Source organism: Coffea arabica, chromosome 3c, assembly GCF_036785885.1.
Source record: "Coffea arabica cultivar ET-39 chromosome 3c, Coffea Arabica ET-39 HiFi, whole genome shotgun sequence".
NCBI lineage: Eukaryota > Viridiplantae > Streptophyta > Magnoliopsida > Gentianales > Rubiaceae > Coffea > Coffea arabica.
Window position 1 is genome coordinate 2,671,437 of NC_092314.1, and position 17,297 is coordinate 2,688,733.

At 36.3% G+C, this 17,297-nt stretch overlaps 3 protein-coding genes across 4 annotated transcripts; 1 reads left to right on the top strand and 2 right to left on the bottom strand.

Moving 5' to 3' along the window:
* Positions 1-294: 294 nt before the first annotated feature.
* LOC113734092 (E3 ubiquitin-protein ligase RHF1A) lies at positions 295-4,290 on the bottom strand. The gene is made up of 8 exons (XM_027260428.2): positions 3,926-4,290; positions 3,001-3,047; positions 2,777-2,839; positions 2,558-2,648; positions 2,159-2,466; positions 1,235-1,342; positions 765-1,155; positions 295-647 (listed from the first exon to the last, which is right to left on the bottom strand). The coding sequence occupies exons 1-7, from the start codon at positions 4,112-4,114 to the stop codon at positions 765-767; spliced, it is 1,197 nt and encodes a 398-aa protein (XP_027116229.2). The 5' UTR covers positions 4,115-4,290; the 3' UTR covers positions 295-647.
* A 2,369-nt stretch (positions 4,291-6,659) lies between these two features.
* LOC113734094 (DEAD-box ATP-dependent RNA helicase 58, chloroplastic-like) lies at positions 6,660-16,166 on the top strand. Of its 2 annotated transcripts, XM_072081821.1 has the most exons (11): positions 6,660-6,991; positions 7,562-7,655; positions 8,213-8,326; positions 8,414-8,536; positions 8,965-9,069; positions 9,282-9,440; positions 9,613-9,681; positions 9,931-10,020; positions 10,662-10,802; positions 10,929-11,070; positions 15,836-16,166. In XM_072081821.1, exons 1-11 carry the CDS (start codon positions 6,714-6,716, stop codon positions 15,868-15,870), a joined length of 1,350 nt encoding a protein of 449 aa, XP_071937922.1. In that variant the 5' UTR covers positions 6,660-6,713; the 3' UTR covers positions 15,871-16,166. The 2 variants fall into 2 exon arrangements, with proteins under 2 accessions (XP_071937922.1, XP_027116232.1); XM_027260431.2 differs by lacking the exon at positions 15,836-16,166 and having other exon boundaries at positions 10,929-11,277.
* Positions 11,711-16,729, bottom strand: LOC113734093 (glucose-1-phosphate adenylyltransferase large subunit 3, chloroplastic/amyloplastic-like). Its single transcript, XM_072081820.1, has 15 exons — positions 16,397-16,729; positions 15,876-15,989; positions 15,429-15,602; positions 15,182-15,274; positions 14,772-14,855; positions 14,632-14,687; positions 14,251-14,344; positions 14,059-14,171; positions 13,838-13,912; positions 13,561-13,639; positions 13,045-13,131; positions 12,859-12,963; positions 12,481-12,587; positions 12,319-12,379; positions 11,711-11,947 (listed from the first exon to the last, which is right to left on the bottom strand). The coding sequence occupies exons 1-15, from the start codon at positions 16,622-16,624 to the stop codon at positions 11,846-11,848; spliced, it is 1,572 nt and encodes a 523-aa protein (XP_071937921.1). The 5' UTR covers positions 16,625-16,729; the 3' UTR covers positions 11,711-11,845.
* Positions 16,730-17,297: the final 568 nt, after the last annotated feature.

The following is a 17,297-nucleotide window of genomic DNA, read 5'->3' on the forward strand; positions in this document are numbered from 1 at the left end:
TGATTAGATTAGTAGATGTTAAAACTACAGAACAACATTAACTGTTGCATGTTGGTAAAGACTTGTCATAAACCTCTTGGTTGTGTGGAGCAGTACGGTAATGTGTGAATTGCAATCGGATGGTGATCAAGAGAGCATAAATTTTGAAGAAAGGCAGAAAGCTATAAGATGGTGTTAACTTTCTTCCTAATTTCTCCGGACACCTAATTTTAAGAATTGTAAGATATCCACTGAAGAAAAAGGCAAGCGTCAGGAAATAGAGCAAAGGCATAAAGTGTAAAAGAAGTAACATGATGCATCAATACTAGATATAATAAAAATGAAAGAGCTGGCTTTATGATCTCAATCTCAGCCGCTGTGGCATCCATTTCAAAGTGGACAATACAAAGGACCTCGAAAGGACTGAGGCTCAACTAGGTAAGTTAAAAGCAAACAGACTGTCATGCAATCAACTATGTGCAGCTAGTGCAATACATAATATGCCTGGACATTCCTGGGATCTCACATTTTACAGAGGCTGCAGGATGCGGATCAATTTATCCTTCTATAAAGGCCGGATACATCACTTGCAGATTCCATTTCCAAAAGGAAAACATATAGATAGTCACCGAACAGCAATTCCAATCACTGAAGTGTCAGCAATTGCTCTGGAAAGAGAAGAAACAAAATCAGTAAAGATCATGAGGAAAAAAGCAAATGGTTAGAAGTACAAAAGAATTGCATAAGTTGATGAGAGGAGAATAATCATGACAGAGGCAATATACCTATATAAGAGAAACATCCGCTTGGGCTGGTCTGGTAGTGGAGTTGAATGACAGAACATCAGAACTCATACCATGTGTAATTTCCCTATAACCCGCGATGGGATACTGAGTTGCAATGCTCTTCTCTACATTCTTTCCTTCGTGTGAGAAGTTCACTGTATCGGCGGCCGGGGCTGGTGCTCCTGGAGTTTCTACCGGAGCACTTGACTGAGGAACAAAAACACCAGTTCTTTTTGAGGAAAGATCTAAACGTTCAATCATTCTTGCAACTCCAGCAATACCTGCACTCATCTCCCGCTGAACTCCTCTACCCAATTCCTTGACCGTAGTATTGCGAGCCAACAACTTATCCTTAAAACCACGTGTGCTTTTTGTAATTGTTTCCTTATACCTGAACAGAATTGTTCCAGTCTCAGATTTAACATAGTTACTACATCCACTCAAAAAATACCAAAAGTGAATCCTTTTACCTGGCTGAAGCAGCAGACACTTTAGCTTTAACAGACTCAGAGAAGGCAAGGAACTCAAATGAATTCAGTTTGCGAGGAGCATCAGGTGATGGTTGGCGAAAGAAAATCCTATACAAACACAAAATTCATCAGTAAGACAATGAATGTTTTGTGAAAGAAACCACTTCTAGACAGTACGGAAACTATGAAAGAATCTCCGTGATGAAAGTTCCAAGATGATAACAATCAAGCACAAATAAACTTCTGTGAAATGCCGCTATGTATCATCTTTTTCATGTATATAATTACACAGTGATTGATCATACAGAGTCTGGAGTTGCAATGAGGTAGCAGTGAACTAGATAATTGCTTTTGAATGTCAACAAGTTCTTTCCATGAATATAAGCTGTAGTGGAGCCAGGTTTGAAAAAAAAAACATATCTTTTTATGAACAAAGGAATTTTCCTTCAAGAGAACTCTAGAAAGGCCAGTTTGCAGTAAACTGTTACAAGTAACCACTTATAGGACAATAAGGCCAATTAGCAACAACCTTGCTTCAACTAGAAATTTTAGCTTGATGTGTATCATTTGCTTCTCAAACCATTACAATTACATCATGGTTGACGTATAATGCTTACATTTGATACCATTAAAACTGTAATTTTGAAAATATTAGCAAGCTAAGTTGCAAGAAAAATCATAAGAACAAAGGCCTTTTTGTCTAACAAGGTTTTCTGAGGGCTATTAGTAGAACAGCTCTCTTGTAGTGTGTAATCCAGTTACTCCCATGGTTTGTTTATATTTCAAGTCGGACAGATTATTTCTCAATGTAACATTGATGAGCATAATGTAAAGAACAGTAAGCATAGAGGACCGGTACCTCCTTTAAGCCATTCAATTAAATTTAATTTTAGAAACATGCAAGAGTAACAGTTCCAGCTGTACCTATGGCCAACATGACCATCTCCAGTTTCAGGAGTCATGGATGTCACATCCACAACAGAAGGAACTGCTGATGATGCCTCTACCTCAATGGTGCTAGCTGGTGCACCTGTAGTAGCTAAACCACCCTCCAACCCATAAGTCAAGTTAATCCCATTTTCCAAAGGGACAGTAGGGAATACTTCGGAAGAATCTAGTCGTGATGCTGTTTGCCTTCTGCTTCTGTTAACATGACGGGCTCTGCTTGTAGCAGCAGCAAAATGCTGCAGAAATTGCTCCTCCTCATCAGGATCATTTACATAAGAAGAATCCTTGAAAAAAAAAACAGAAAAATGTTCTCAGCACAAGGAATGAAGACATTGAAGAAACATACATGGAATTGAGAGTTGCTATACTACTTACGTGGTTCACTTCAGGACCCTCATAAACAACACGGATACTACTTCTTGCTCTCTTGCTTCTCTCAACTTTTGCAGCACATAAAAGCTCTTGGCTGGAGAAGGGAATTAAACAGTGGTAGTATAAGAAATCAGAAAAATTCAATGCAGTAAAAACAAGAGAAGAAAAGATAGTGAAACAAATTAACCAATAAAATCTTTACATATTAGGCTTGCATCATACCTGGTGGGATCCTTTAATTCAAGAAGTTGGCAACATATAGGGCATTCTGTGCTTCTCTGTGACCTGAAACGGGCATATACTGGTCAATTAAATTAAGGTCCATTAACAAAAATCAGATAGCTGATATTCACACGGAGCCCTCAAAACATGGAAGACATTTTTTTTTTGGGAGGGGGGTGTGGGGGAAGAATGCATTATGTTTGACAAACAATGAAGAAACCCACCATTCAAGAATACAGTGCAAATGATACTCATGTTTACAATTGGTGACCTGAAAAGAGAACAAGTCAAGAAGTTAATAACAGTATCAATGATCGCAAAGAAAACAAATAATCCTTGTACAACTCCAGGTACAGATGCAGAGTAGCGCAGTAGAAACTACAGTTGGAAGCAAACGGAGAGGCAGCTAAACAAAAACAATATTCTGAAAAGGGTAACCAAAAAAATAAAGTTGTCAATGCAGTGAGGTTCTTTATAATCCCAGAATACCAAGACAAAAATAACAAGCTGCATAGGATTAGTCTAAAACTAGAAAAGTAAACTCACTTAACATTGGAAATGTTTGATCGAAACAACCAACAGAAAAGGGAAAAAATGGCCCTTAAAAGTACACTAGAGTCATCAAGTCATAGAAAGATGGTTACCATAGAATTGCAGTTTCATCACTTAGAATAATCTACCAATCAAGAAAAAAATGATCAGCAGATTACTCTTAAGGTATAACTCCATCGAACATAGCATTACAAACTGATTGAATATTGCTTTAATAAAAAAACAAGGCCCCAACTTTACATGTTTTGCCTGTTTTATTAACATACAAGTATACAAGTTTTCTCACGTGGCATTACATCAATAATTGCTGTAAACACCAGAAAAATATTTAAAGATCAGAAATCACCTACTATATAATCCATACAAGGAACAAAGAAAGAATTCAATTGAAACTAAAAAAGGGAAAAAAAAAGAAAAAGAAAAGAGGAACACTTATTCTAGTTCAAAATCTTGTAAATAATATAAAATTTTTTCTGCACAAATTCTCTAATTTTAAGTAATAAGACAATGAATTTTATCGACGACAAAACGGCCCGTAATTCATCAAGCAGAGAGACCTTTGGATATATAGATAGAGAAGGAGCGAGAAGAGAGTACAGTGGGAGGATCGTGTGAGCTGAAAGGCTCCAGACAAATGCTACATCCGTCCTCGAAACAGTCGTCCGAAACGGCGACGTCGCCGGCGGCATTGTCTGTTGCCGGAAATGAGGATGATGGTGTGCTGATCGTCATGGTCTTCATGATCGTTGATGGATTGTCGGATGAGATGATCATCTCAGTAGCCATTGTGGAAAAAATTAATTGTAAAAGTGACTAATTTAGCTCAGCTCACACACTCAATGTGTGTAATTGTATGTGTGCGGAAAGAGGACGAGGCCGAGGAGACGGAGAATTTAAGAAGAAGAAGAAGAATAGAAATACTACTACTAGTGAGTACTAATACTACCTGTTATACGGTCTCTTTCCCCCTCCTCATGCAATCTAAAATAGATAGGTGATACGATTGTTATCGTTTTAAAAAAAAAATATTAATATTACAGTTATTTTGACAAAAAAAAAAGTGTTACGAAATAATCAATCACTTTAAAAAAAAATACGAAATAAGTTTTCTTAAACCAATTACAAAAAAAAAAAAAAAAAGGAGAGGAAATGCTGGAAGAGTGTAGAGAGGAAAGGGCCGAGTATTCCTGCGTAAAAAGGTCAAGAAAAAGCAGTGGACAAATGTTAAAAAATGGAGCAGTACGACCTTATAATAATCGACGAATTGTGTCCAAAAATTGCTGCTGCTTAGCACCTGAATTAATGAAAATCCAAGCAATGAATTCCGTTTTAGACGGTGGTTGTGTGGAATCAATCAACGCCCTTTTACCATTTCCACCTTCCCTTCTTTCCTTTCCCCCTTCCTTCTTATCTTTCGCAGTCTACTAGTACTAGTAAAAAGAAGGTGGATGTTTAGATTGTGTAGCCTCCTACCGAAAAAATTTTACTTTTCTACTATTACGATTTCCAATTATGTTTTTACCTCACGTACACTAAATCTTTATATTATATCTTGCTTTCCTAAAGTGATTCATTTTTATCAACTGAACTAATATGCACGAGCATGAAAGTAATAATGTGATAAGTATATAAACTGTCAACTATGCAAATTTCAAATTCAATATTTGCACATATGTCACGACTTTAATGATGATAGTAGTGTCTACATTGTTTACGTATATAATATTTACTCTTATATTAATACAAACGTTGGTGTACTTGGGCGCAGGGAATTAGTCGGGCCGCCTTCGGATCTTGATCCGGACACCCCTGTATTGATAAAAAAACAAACAAACAAACAAACGTCTCATCTCTTTTCCTTCAACATGTATGTATTTGACTGGTTAATGTCCATATTGCAATTTCCCCTCGAGTGTGCAACTAGCATTTGTGTGTCACACGGCTGGAAATGACTAGAAAAAACTGGTTAACACATACCATACAAGTATTGTACTCCGTAAGCTGGACAGTTCTTTAACGCAATTGTTGACTTTTCCTCCAATGGTTTTTTGAAATTTTGAGAGAAGGAATGGGCAAGAGAACGTGCATTAAAGACTGTTTTGATTTTGGTTGAAAAAAAAAATAAAAGAGGTGCCTATTTCAATTTTTTTTCCGGTTTGAATTGCCATTTTTTTCAAAAAATAATTTATATTTTTATACGTATATTTAACAATTCAAATGGCCTTTTTTTTTTTATTTTGAAAGAGGTGATTCCACGGAATTAGTCAAAATTGGAGCTCAAGTACCAAGAACATAAATGGCAGGGACAGTACCGTTTGCATTTATTTATTAATATTGGTCAAGAATTCCACGCTAAGGGGTAAAAGTCATCCCGACCAAAAGGCACAGCTAGGCTAACCGGTTTCCTCGCCGTAGACCAAGTCGTCTCGCTCTTTTTCTTCATGGTACTTTAATTTTTTCCCCAATTTATATATGAGATTGGAAAAACATTAAACAGCAGCACTCGAGAACTGAACTTGCCAAGGCACTGCCTACTTCAAAAAGATGTTTTAGTATTCAACACTTGTTGATCAACTAATCAATCAAAGTCAGAAAAGCGATGTTGTTAATTGAAATCAGGTCATTTGTTATGAAATGCTCCTATCTTTATTAATGACATTCGAATTAGCTCCTTTATTCATTTGAAAAGATAACATGTCCACATTCTTTATTAGATTTTTCTAAAGGAATTATATGTGAACACGCATGATCATAATTATTGCAATTCTTGTATTTCGATACTTTCCTTCTCATATTTTTTTTTTAAAAAGTAATCCCTAACTCTTTCTCTACGAGTGCCCAGTTAACCGAACGGTCCTGAGTGCCTAGTTAACCAGATGGTTTTTTAATTTATTCATAGGCTTCGTTTTGTAAGTGGATTTTTTAGGTACTTGTCTAAAATTTTACTGTAAAAGTTGTAGAAAAAATTTTTAAAATGTGTAAATTTTTGGATATTTTGAAATATATAGTTTAAAAATTTTGAAAATTTTTTTTAGATTACTGTAGTTAAAAATCTTATAACAGACAAACTTAATAAAAAACTTATTTACCAAACAGCCCATAGTTCTATGGAAAGGGTTGATTATAGTTGTAAGTTGGACGAACATATTGGAGGATTTCTGTTTGATTGATGACAGTGGGCCTGCATCTGGTAAGAGCAAAACTACTCGACCCAAAATTCTCTACAGCCCATGCTCCACCCAATTTCTCTACAGCCCATAGTCTGGAGGCTGACTCCACAACCAATAGGCCCAAAATAAACTCTAGGCCCCACCCCCCAAAAAAAAAAAAAAACCAAAAATAACACCAGATTACTCCTGTTGTTTCTGTTACTCGAGGAGCGGCTATGGCGTCGTGTTTCTCTGCAACGCATCCTCATTATGTTTCATGGACCTCCTCTGCGAATTTCGGACAAAGCTCTAATCCTTCCTACGTTACAAAGTCGTTAGTTTTCAGGTGTAGGAAGCGGACTCAGTGCGCCCTGCAAATCCACTGCCCATTGATGAAGGCTCGTGTGGCCTCTTCTTCCATGGATACCACAGATGCCCATATCGAAGAGAACAGCAGCTTCTCCACGCTACGAGAGCTATGCAAAGGTCACGTGCCTGAGCACGTGATTAACAGGTTAGTTCTCTTTATCGCCTTCTTTATATTTTCTTCAATGTCGGTATCTTTTTTTTTTCCCCCTGTTTGATTGTGGAATTTAAGGTAATTTGGTTTTGAACTGATACCGTCATTTGAAAAGTTTGGAGCTTGAGGTTGAGGACGATGAAGAGACTTAGTTATGGGTGAAAATGAGCTTAATCGAATAGAATATCATGGTGTCTTCATGCTTCGTTTAATGTTGTTAACGAGTTTGAAATTGTGTTCGAGCCGAGCTTAAATGAGGTTTTATCGAGTCAAGCTTGAGTTGAACTTAAAGAACTAATGAATGGCAGTTAATTTATAAAATGTTAGTATTAAGAAATTCACTTTTATATTTCACATAAAGGGTCTTAAAAATATCATTTTTGTCTGCAAATTTTAGGTGCTGAATATTAAGACGTTGTTGGCGAAGAAAATGCTTTTTCTGCTATTTCCTTTTTAACTGGTTGACTCTACAAATCTGAGTTTCTCTAATATTGGTTTGCTATAAATGAAAATTTTATTGCGAAAGGTAGTTTTGGGTGAAGGAAATTATAAACCTGAATGCAGGATGGAAGAAATTGGATATGTTGCACCAACAGAGGTGCAGCAGCAAGCTTTACCGGTGCTTTTTGCTGGACGAGATTGTATACTTCAGGCCCAGGTCAATTTGCTTCTTTAAACGAAAAATTGTGGAAGATAGTTCTGCATTTGCTATGTTGTTTAGACTTTTAATAGTTTGCTCATCATGAAGTGTATTTGAGGAATATCTGGGCAACTTTGTTTGTTGCGTGTTTCATAAGGACTAAGACCATGTTATTAATTGATCATTGGTCATGGTGTCCCTCTAAATGTTGTGGTAGTTCATTTAGTCCATGGAGTTAAATGGATATCTACAGCTGTCATTGCCATCGTTTTTTTTTCACCAAAGTCTTTTTGGTAGGAAATTAGTAAACATGTTCTTTTGTTTAAATTTGTCATTTGCATTGTAGTATTTGATTTATTGTCTTGAACTGCAGGTAGATACTTATCATAATTCAGTTCAAGGTCATGATCTGAAATTATTATCTGCACTGCTGTCAGACAAAACAATTTTTTCCTCTAGGAATGATTTGTGTCAGGAAAGGTCTATGCAGAACTTAACATTGTGTTTTTGCTTATGCTTTGTGACTGCTGAAAATACTATCAGAGTGTTTCACTCATTCTTCTTTGGCCCTCTAGACAGGCTCCGGAAAAACTCTTGCATACCTGCTGCAGATTTTTTCAGTCATTGATACTCAAAGATTTGGTGTTCAAGCACTGATTGTTCTGCCCACAAGGGAGCTTGGCATGCAAGTAGGCACGCAATTCCCTGATTTCTTGAGTATTCATGACTAACATACTTATCTAAGAGAATCTTGTGCTCTTGTATTCAAAACTAAGGTTACAGAAGTTACTCGAAAGCTTGCTGCTAAGCCTTCACAGGCTCAACGACAGCAGAAGCCATGCACCATCATGGCTCTTTTAGATGGGGGAAGGTTGACAAGACATAAGAGGTGGTTAAAGGTACAAAAGTGTTTCAGTAACAATAATGTCAATTCATGTATATTACACTGAGGTTGGGTGGAGCGGGAATGATCATGTGACTGTGTGTAGTATAGCCAGGTTGGAATTTTAAACAAATAAGTCAGCGCAAAACCTGAAATCTTGAATGATAAATAGATGTTATAGATGGAAACTCAAATTAATGTTTCATTAGGATCACTGTGGAAAGAACAGTTGTCTAGGAATCATACTAATTGTTGAAGCACTAAGGAGGCATTTCATGAAACTTGTCAAGTTCTTCACGTTTTTCCTTATCATGTTGCTTTCTATGGCGTGACAAAGAACTGGAATGTAAAGGCAAAGCAACTCAAGCTGATGCAATTAGATTTGATGCTGGATGACACTGTTTTTGTGATATAACACTTACTAAGATGCTTCCACAAATGCAGGCAGAACCTCCTACTATAGTGATTGCAACTCTGCAGAGTTTGTGTCATATGCTTGAGAAGCAAATTTTTGGGTTAGGTGCCCTGCAAGTGCTGGTAATTGATGAGGTAAGTTGGAGTAGCTTCATCTTAAAAGTATTGTTGCTCAGTTTAGGACGCCTTGTGCCTTGCAAAGTTAACGACGTATTGACTGTCTAATATTCAAGAACTAATTTAACTCTTTCTTCTTCTTGGCATCTTTTGATATGGTAAAATCAATTAGTGAAGCTCATTTATTTGAATTTTTATGCATATTTAAATTACATTTTATCATTTGTTAGGTTGATTTTATGTTCAATTCCTCAAAGCAAGTTGATGCTCTTCGAAGGCTTTTGACATCATACTCTTCAAGCAGTAATCGTCAAACGATTTGTGCCAGTGCATCAGTTCCCCAACACAAGCGATTTCTGCACGACTGTATACAGCATAAATGGACCAAGGTCTGCATGTGAGAATATGTTATTTGATTTTCATGTTAGCATTTCTTACAATCTATTGCTGATTATGAAATTTAAAGTTAAAATGGCTGAACATTTGATTCTGTTCTTGGGTATTGCTTATTAATTGCTATTAGTTGTGAAGATTTGATATTTATGTTAGTGATTATGGCAGGGTGATGTTGTTCATGTCCATGTAAATCCAGTTCAGCCAATGCCATCATGCCTACATCACAGATTTGTGGTAAGACAATTTTTGAATCCAGGAAAGTAACCTTATAAGTCTGGCGTTTTGTTGATTTCAGCATATTGGCCTACTCTCTCTCTCTCTCTCTCTCCCCCCCCCCCCCCCCAATACCATGCTAATAACTAAGAATTTGCTCTACTGAGATTTTCCATTTTAGCTGACTTTTATTTTGCTCATTGGCATACTATTTGATAATGCAAGCTAATTTTCTTTTGCATACTTAAAATTTCTTTCTTGGGGCTTCAGGTATGTGGCGAAAGGGAAAGGCACTCAACGTTGCTATTGTTATTACAATCAGATGCTCCTCAGTCTGCTATAGTGTTTGTTGGAGAGCAAGTCAGTTCTTCATATTCTGTCATGTTCTTTTTTATGTAACTTGACATTCATGTTTACAAAGTAATAGCATATTTGTGTGAATTACTATTACAGAATGTAATCAGCACTGGTTGTTCAGGTCGACAGTTTTGAAGGTGAAACATGTTAAATCGTTCTATTCTTATTGTATTTGTTGGATCTTTCAAGATTAAGTTGGAAATAAGCTTCCTAAGCTTGTCATCATTAGACGTGGTTAGTGTTTACCCAAAATGAAAAAATTTGGTAGCATGTGCAACAGCACCTTAATTACACATCAAATTTTTATGTGTCTTCTTAAACTTATCCAATATCGAATTTGATGGTGTATTAACAAGCCTTTAGTATATTCATACTGTTTATCTTTCAGGGAGTTTATGGCTACTTGTTCTTTGAGTAAATGGCTACCTTTGGTTGTTTCCTAGTGAACCCTAATGCACAAAATCTGGGGATCAAATTTTTAACTAAACTTATTTATCTGAATGAAAAGCAAGTCTTACTACTAAAGCTTGAAATGTTTGTGCATTGTGTACTTAATACCTTATTCTATTTTTCAGTTACTTTACATTATGACTTAAATTTTGCATGTCCAGTTTCTTGTTTAAATCTTTTAATTTTTTCTCCAGTCTGAAAAGTCAAAGAAGGCTGGAAATGCTCCACCAACAACTATCCTATTTGATTTTTTAAAGGCCTCCTTTCTGGGATGCTCCACAATAATTCTTCTGGAGGAAGATATGAATTTTAATCAGCGAGCAGCATCCTTAATAGTAAGTATAGCTTGGTAATTGCATGTATTTCCTCTTTTATGTCCTTAGGTTGCTAATTGGAAAGCAGAACTCTTACATATTCTCGGATGACAGCTTATGCTAAGCCTAATCACTTTCTGGATGCAGGATCTTAGAGGAGGAGGAGACTTTCTTCTGGTTGCAACAGATATAGCATCTAGAGGAGTTGACCTGCCTGAGACAACTCATATTTACAATTTTGATCTGCCAAGAGATGCAGTAAATTACCTTCATCGAGCTGGAAGGGCAGGTAGGAAACCATTTTCAGATGATAAATATTTTGTGACCAACATTATAGCACCAGAAGAGCGATTTGTATTGCAGAGATTCAAAAATGAACTGAAGTTTTTCTGTGAAGAGTTGTTCCTGTAATTGTGTGAATGATTTTTTGGTTTGTGCGTGAGTGAAATCCATTCCAATTGGCTCAATTTGAATAGAATGAATCAAATTTTATTTATTTATTGCTTTTTCTCACTGTCCTATGTCCTAAATTTGTTGTTTTGTCAGTGAAATAGACTATTTGGTGAAATCTGTACTATAAAAAAAATAAATAAATAAACCAAAGTCTTAGTTTGATGTACATTATCAATGGTGGTGGTGGTTTAGCACTTCTAAAATCATTAAGGGCAGAAGGCTTAATTCAGTAGATTAGTTCTAATAAATGTATTTAACCAGCATCAATCCATTTCTTTTCTGAGTTTAATTGAATATTAGTACTATGGACGCTTAAGGAAGTTAAGAGTTTTCTTTTTTCTTTTTTTGGTTGAATAAATTAATAATCTGTGTCTTTTGAGCGCAAAGAGAATATCCATATTCTTGTTTGGCAATGTATGAACAGAATCTTGAAAGCATTGACTATTGAAGGAAAAAGATTGATTTGCACTTCTCAATACCATGAATTCAGCCCTTTGCATTGCTTCTGTGTATTATTTGAAATGGAAAGACTCATATTTCTTGTGTTTTGATCCCATCCTGCTCTACTGCAACAGACAGTTTTTCTTTTCTCAAAGTTGAATGTATTGGTGTTACATCACTAAACCATCTTTAACTGTTGAGTTTTTTAATAAGATTGTAATGCCTGATCTGATATAGAATCCTTCTGAGGATCTGTCAGCCTCTTGTATGCCCTGCAAATCATGCATAAACAGGAAAATTATGAGTATGCCAAGTTTCCCTAAATAGGAATTAGCTTGCCAACAAGGCTTCATGCTTAAAGCCCTTAATCAACAATTTATATTATCACATTTTCATTTTCATTTTCATTTTTTCAAGCAACTAAAAAGATGTTGGGTTAGTTGTATTGACATTTTTAGAAGTAAGAAATGTTATTGTTATCTTCTCAACAAAACTAGCTTTGAGTATTAGCCTGAATGATCCATTAAGGTTGAAATCTTAATTTTAAGATGTTTGAAAGGTGAAAAGTAGATCCTTAGATAAAGATGGAGCAGCATACAGTTGCTTATAAAGAAAATTTTGAGTAAACGTCTAGAGAACGTACCTCTGAATTTTCGATGATGACATTTTTGCCTATTTTGGCATTCTTGTCAATGATGCAGTCTCTGAAAAACACACATAAAATTTTTGGCTTTAGAATTTTGGAAAAAAATGAAAAGAAAATTTGAAGCTAGATAAGGAGCAGGATGGTTTGGGTTATGTATACTTGATTCTTGAATTTTCTCCAATTCCAATAGGGACTCTTCCCTCAGCTAACAGTGAGGCAATTTCAGCATCAGTTTCGTAGTAATCAGCCCCCAGCATCACTGTATCCTGCAAGTAGAAAATTATCAGTTTTCAAGACAAAAATACAGAAATAAAAGCAGTAGTCTACTAAACAACTCTATACATGTATGGAATGGTTTTCTTCAGTATAATTACTGGATACTGCTGTTTCAAGCAAAATCTGAATATTTGGCCTCTTAATAGTGAAAGATGAAGTTGAAAAAGAAATGGGGAAATGAAATTGCTGCAAGTTTCTTGTTTTACGTTAAAAAGGTATACGATCTGACATCTGTAACTATTGATATGGTTTGAGATATACCTTTAAGTGAACGTTGGAATTTATGCGGGACCTCAGACCAACAAGACTGTGTTCCACAAAGCAATTACTCAAGAAACTACCATGTGATATGATTGAGTCAACAATCTGCAGAAAAATATATGATATCCATGAGAAACATTAATGTAGGTCTTTTACAAGGATGACACTGCAGGGAGAATCAATAACCTTGCTGTTTTCTATCTTCGATGGTGGCAAGTTTCTCCTGGATGTATAGATTGGCTTTGTTGCATCATAGAAACTAAATTTTGGTGGCTGAAGAAAGACAGATCAAAAGAATTTTTGTAAGAGTCCACATGAAAGTAATCTAAATGAAATTCTCTTTTTAATAGTCTACTGCATAGTGCAAGACTCAAGGGCCTAAAGTTAATGATCTAGTAATGGTTCATTCAATAATAATATGTTTACCCTGTATTCATGTTTTGAAGCTTTATTTTGTCTGTTTTGCATTAATTCTTATATGAGCAATCATGACTTTATTTATGGACTAATTAATCTGATTCACAAAAACTTTCCTTAATTTTCTGCAATGTAGACTATGTAGACAGATGCATGCTTTTATATCTCCATGTATAGACGAACAGGGTATGTCAATTTACCTATGTATTGTTAATCTCACTACTGACTGCAGCCTAATATTTTAAGAATGAAAGCAGAGGTGAAATGTATTGTCATAGAACTTACATGCTCTGTCAGGGCAAGGTTTGCTTCAAAAAAGGACTTGATTGTTCCAATGTCTTCCCAATAATCATTAAATAAATAAGCCTGCAAAATAATTAAGATAAAAAGGTATGCATTTGTTAGGCTGTGGACTGAAAATGCACACAGTTATAAACTGATAAATATTTTCCTCTTGAATGAAAGTCCTAGTGCAAGTTGTGTCAAGTTTATTGAATTGTTGTACTCTTTAAAAAACACTTGCTCGGAAAAGAGATAAACAAACTGGAGAAAAATGATACAGGCCTTTATGTAAAATTCTGCTGCTGAAGCAGGGATTATTTCTGATCCAAAGTCATTTGCAGTTGGAAAACGCCATCTGGAGCGACAGAACAAGCAATACTTTAATTTAGTTTTCTCTGTCAAGCTTGAATGGTAACATTCAGAAATATTTACAGTCCCTCTAATCTATTGTTGTATGAATCCCTTTTCTGATAAGTGAGAGAAATAAGTAAAGGTTGTTACCTTAAAAGATTCAGAAGGATTTCCTTTTTGAAGACATAAACTCCCATTGAAGCAATATAAGGTTTCTTCTGAGCCTCATCTTTAGATAGCCCCAAAACTGTGGTGTCTACAGCCTAAAGGATGTATCATTATTGGTTAGGAAATTTTTATGGGCATTTGGCTCTGAGAGACAAGTAAAAGTTTAACTATTACCATTGCCTTCAAGTCATCTCCTTTGGGTTTTTCGCTGAAAAATAGGACCCTGCCTTCGTTGTCAATCTTCATCAACCCAAAATCTGATGCACGTCTATAATAAAAAAAAAATGAAATGAAAAATAAGCTGCTTTATGTGGTTGATAGCCTACAGAGACATGAAGGGTGAATAACAATAATGATAGAACCTGTTCAGGAAGGATATGAATAAGGAATGTGACCATATTCTTAGGTTTTTGCTTATGTGGTACTATAGTCATCTGACTCAAAAGTGCATTGTTAATATGATTGCAATTTAACCCCCTAAACTTGATGTTTTTAGCATTAAACTGAGTTCTTGAAAGATTCATTTATGGCTCTGGGTACAAAATATTATCCTACCTGTCATCTATTGGCAAAGTTGATATAGTGATATCTGCTCCACTTTGTCTGTGATTCTGTGAAAGGGAAAGAATTAATATTTAAGGGGTAATTTATCTTTAAGTAAGCATCCTTAGAGCATAAGCACAGTCTGTCTTCACCTGAACAAAGTCCATGTAGTCCATTCTGTACAGGTGATCACCGGATAGAATCAGTACATCTTCAATCTCCTTGCATCTTTGATCCTGCAGTTGTCAAATGTTCATCACAAATATTAGATTCTGCACTCACATGTCCATTGATAGAACAGTAATTTATGACTTATTGTGTAGTAGTACAATTTTGAAAGTTGATATGCCGATCTTGTTAACTTTCAAATTTGTTTACACGTCATCTGCTCAAGAAAATGGCATCTGGACGTAAATGACCCTATAAGAAACATATATGCTTTATATGGATCGGAAATAGGGAAGCGTTAGAATCTTCCCATGTCCATTGAGTTGGAGTGAAAATTGATCTGTGTCACAGCCAAGCAGTTGAAACCAGTCTAAGCAAACATGAAGCGGGATACCTCAAAAAGCCAGTGGAACTGTCGTACCGCATCTGCTGTACCTAGGAACCAATTTTTACCTGCCTCACCTGGGGTTTGAGTGGCTGCTAAGACCTGTTGTATGGTTTGCAGGGAGCAGCAGATCAATAGCCAAGCTAAATTGAAAAATGGGTATTTGCTAATGACTTTAATTAAAGTTAATATTACAGGTATGACTAAAGTACTTGAAATGGATGCGAAAGGAGGGGAGAACTTTGAGAATGCATACCTCCACATAGCCATCCCCAAGTGTGACACCACTGCCATAGTTGTAAGCCCTTGCAAGATGCCTGTTGAGTGATGCTGAGTTAAATTGGGTAAGAATGTAAACCTTGTTGATACCACTGTTGATACAGTTGCTCATTGGCACATCAATTAGCCGGTATGATCCGCCAATAGGTACCTGGAAATGTGAAGATGTGCAGCTCTTGGGTTAGGGAAGATGTGCGGATTACCAATGTTGATGTAGAAAGCGCTTAGTTTTTAGCTTTGTAGTCATCTATATAGCCCTAAGTTCTGAGAATCTTTCTTTTTACTGCAACGACATTTCTATAACCTAATCTATCCTAAGTTTTGAGAATATATGTCCCTGTTTTTGACCATCTTGTCTTAAAGATTCTTATCATCTGTGAAAAGTTGAAAGAAAGTTGATGAGGACAAGGATAGCGTAGCGTACAGCAGGTTTTGCTCGGCGCTTGGTGAGAGGAAAGAGACGGGTACCAGCTCCACCTCCCAGTATAATTGCCCCAACAGTTCTTGGATCCCTTTTCTCCATCTCCAGGTCCCTTAACTGCTTGGAAATTGTAAACTCAGCCAAATTAGAGGAGAATAAATATTTGATCTACAGTCAAGGACGATTTATAAATGTAATGCCCATTCATGTATTATGTTTAAGATAAAATTTGTTCGATTATGCTCTCATGATGATGCTGAAGTAATTTTGAAGAGATGCATAATTCATCATGTACATCCTCAACTTCGAACTTGAAAGACCAAATGCTACGCAACTAAAAGTATCACGTAAAAAATGCGCCCGCCCAAGATCTGTTGGCTGTATATTCTTGCAGAGTACATCTTAATTTGATCGAGAAAAAATCATTATGATGAAATTGCCAGTTGACGCAGAAATGAGACGTCTTCTTTTACTGAAAAAGGTTTGTTGAGTTGCTTTGGGCTGCATGGACCTCGAACGCTTACCTTAGTGTCACGTACAATATCAGCAGTAAGGGACATGCTTACAGGAGCCCCGGCAATACCATTTTCAAGATGCCTCTGCTGAAGCTTTCTGCAGTTGAGCTTCTCTCCCATAAAATCTCCATTGCAGAACTTAATAATGCTCCAATTCCTTTTCCCAGACAATGCAACAGTGCCATGCAACTGTCCTGCTGGTCGGAAGGCAATCCGGCCATCAATGGCAACAGCCATTTTCACTGTACTCTAGGGGACAACAGGAAATCTGGCTATATATGTATCTATATTTTGGCTTGATGCTGAACTGCAATAGCAGGGAGTTGAGAAGACCGAGACTGCTAATGCATGGCATTGAGGAATTGAACCACATCTATCCAAATTCAATTTCAGCCACGAAAATCCTTTTGTTTTCATGTGAACCTTTAAAAGTAGAAAATCCACTTGTTTTACAAAAAAGTCCTCAAAGAGGCTGCTGATTGACAAATAGAAGAATACGCTATTGGTTTCTGGCTTTCTGCTCTAGGCTTTTCGAGATTTTTAGTCCATATTGAACCTCAAACCACATATATTCACTTAGACGACAAAACATGTTTTATTGATCACATTCCACTCGGTCGACTGTTCTTTCCTTTTATCGTCATGTACATAGTTGAAATAGAAGGGCATTGACAAGATTTAGGGAATTATACTCTTATCCTTATTGAGAATTTTCTAAAACTCTATGAAAAATAAGAAAATTAGTTGAGAGCCTCAACCCTGCACACTTTCGCATTGCAGAGCCTCCATCGGGTCCTTGAGATCAATTCTTCATATCCTGCAGCCATATCGTGGCTTCTATCAATAATAACTTGAGCAAATTCGTTAAAAACTCTAGGCCGCAGGTCACTGTCTCAAACTTAACACTATA

What these genes read in the sequence shown, in the direction of transcription:
- LOC113734092 (XM_027260428.2), bottom strand. Translation starts at nt 4,114, where the DNA reads ATGGCTACTGAGATGATCATCTCATCCGACAATCCATCAACGATCATG. An exon ending in GCTCACACGATCCTCCCACT is followed by an intron (nt 3,048 to 3,925) that starts GTACTCTCTTCT and finishes TTCTCTTTTCAG; the next exon opens with GTCACCAATTGTAAACATGA. An exon ending in AGGGTCCTGAAGTGAACCAC is followed by an intron (nt 2,467 to 2,557) that starts GTAAGTAGTATA and finishes TTTTTTTTCAAG; the next exon opens with GATTCTTCTTATGTAAATGA.
- LOC113734094 (XM_027260431.2), top strand. Translation starts at nt 6,714, where the DNA reads ATGGCGTCGTGTTTCTCTGCAACGCATCCTCATTATGTTTCATGGACC. An exon ending in GACATAAGAGGTGGTTAAAG is followed by an intron (nt 8,537 to 8,964) that starts GTACAAAAGTGT and finishes CCACAAATGCAG; the next exon opens with GCAGAACCTCCTACTATAGT. An exon ending in GCCTACATCACAGATTTGTG is followed by an intron (nt 9,682 to 9,930) that starts GTAAGACAATTT and finishes TTGGGGCTTCAG; the next exon opens with GTATGTGGCGAAAGGGAAAG.
- LOC113734093 (XM_072081820.1), bottom strand. Translation starts at nt 16,624, where the DNA reads ATGGCTGTTGCCATTGATGGCCGGATTGCCTTCCGACCAGCAGGACAG. An exon ending in GAGATGACTTGAAGGCAATG is followed by an intron (nt 14,172 to 14,250) that starts GTAATAGTTAAA and finishes TACATCCTTTAG; the next exon opens with GCTGTAGACACCACAGTTTT. An exon ending in TCATCATCGAAAATTCAGAG is followed by an intron (nt 11,948 to 12,318) that starts GTACGTTCTCTA and finishes CATGATTTGCAG; the next exon opens with GGCATACAAGAGGCTGACAG.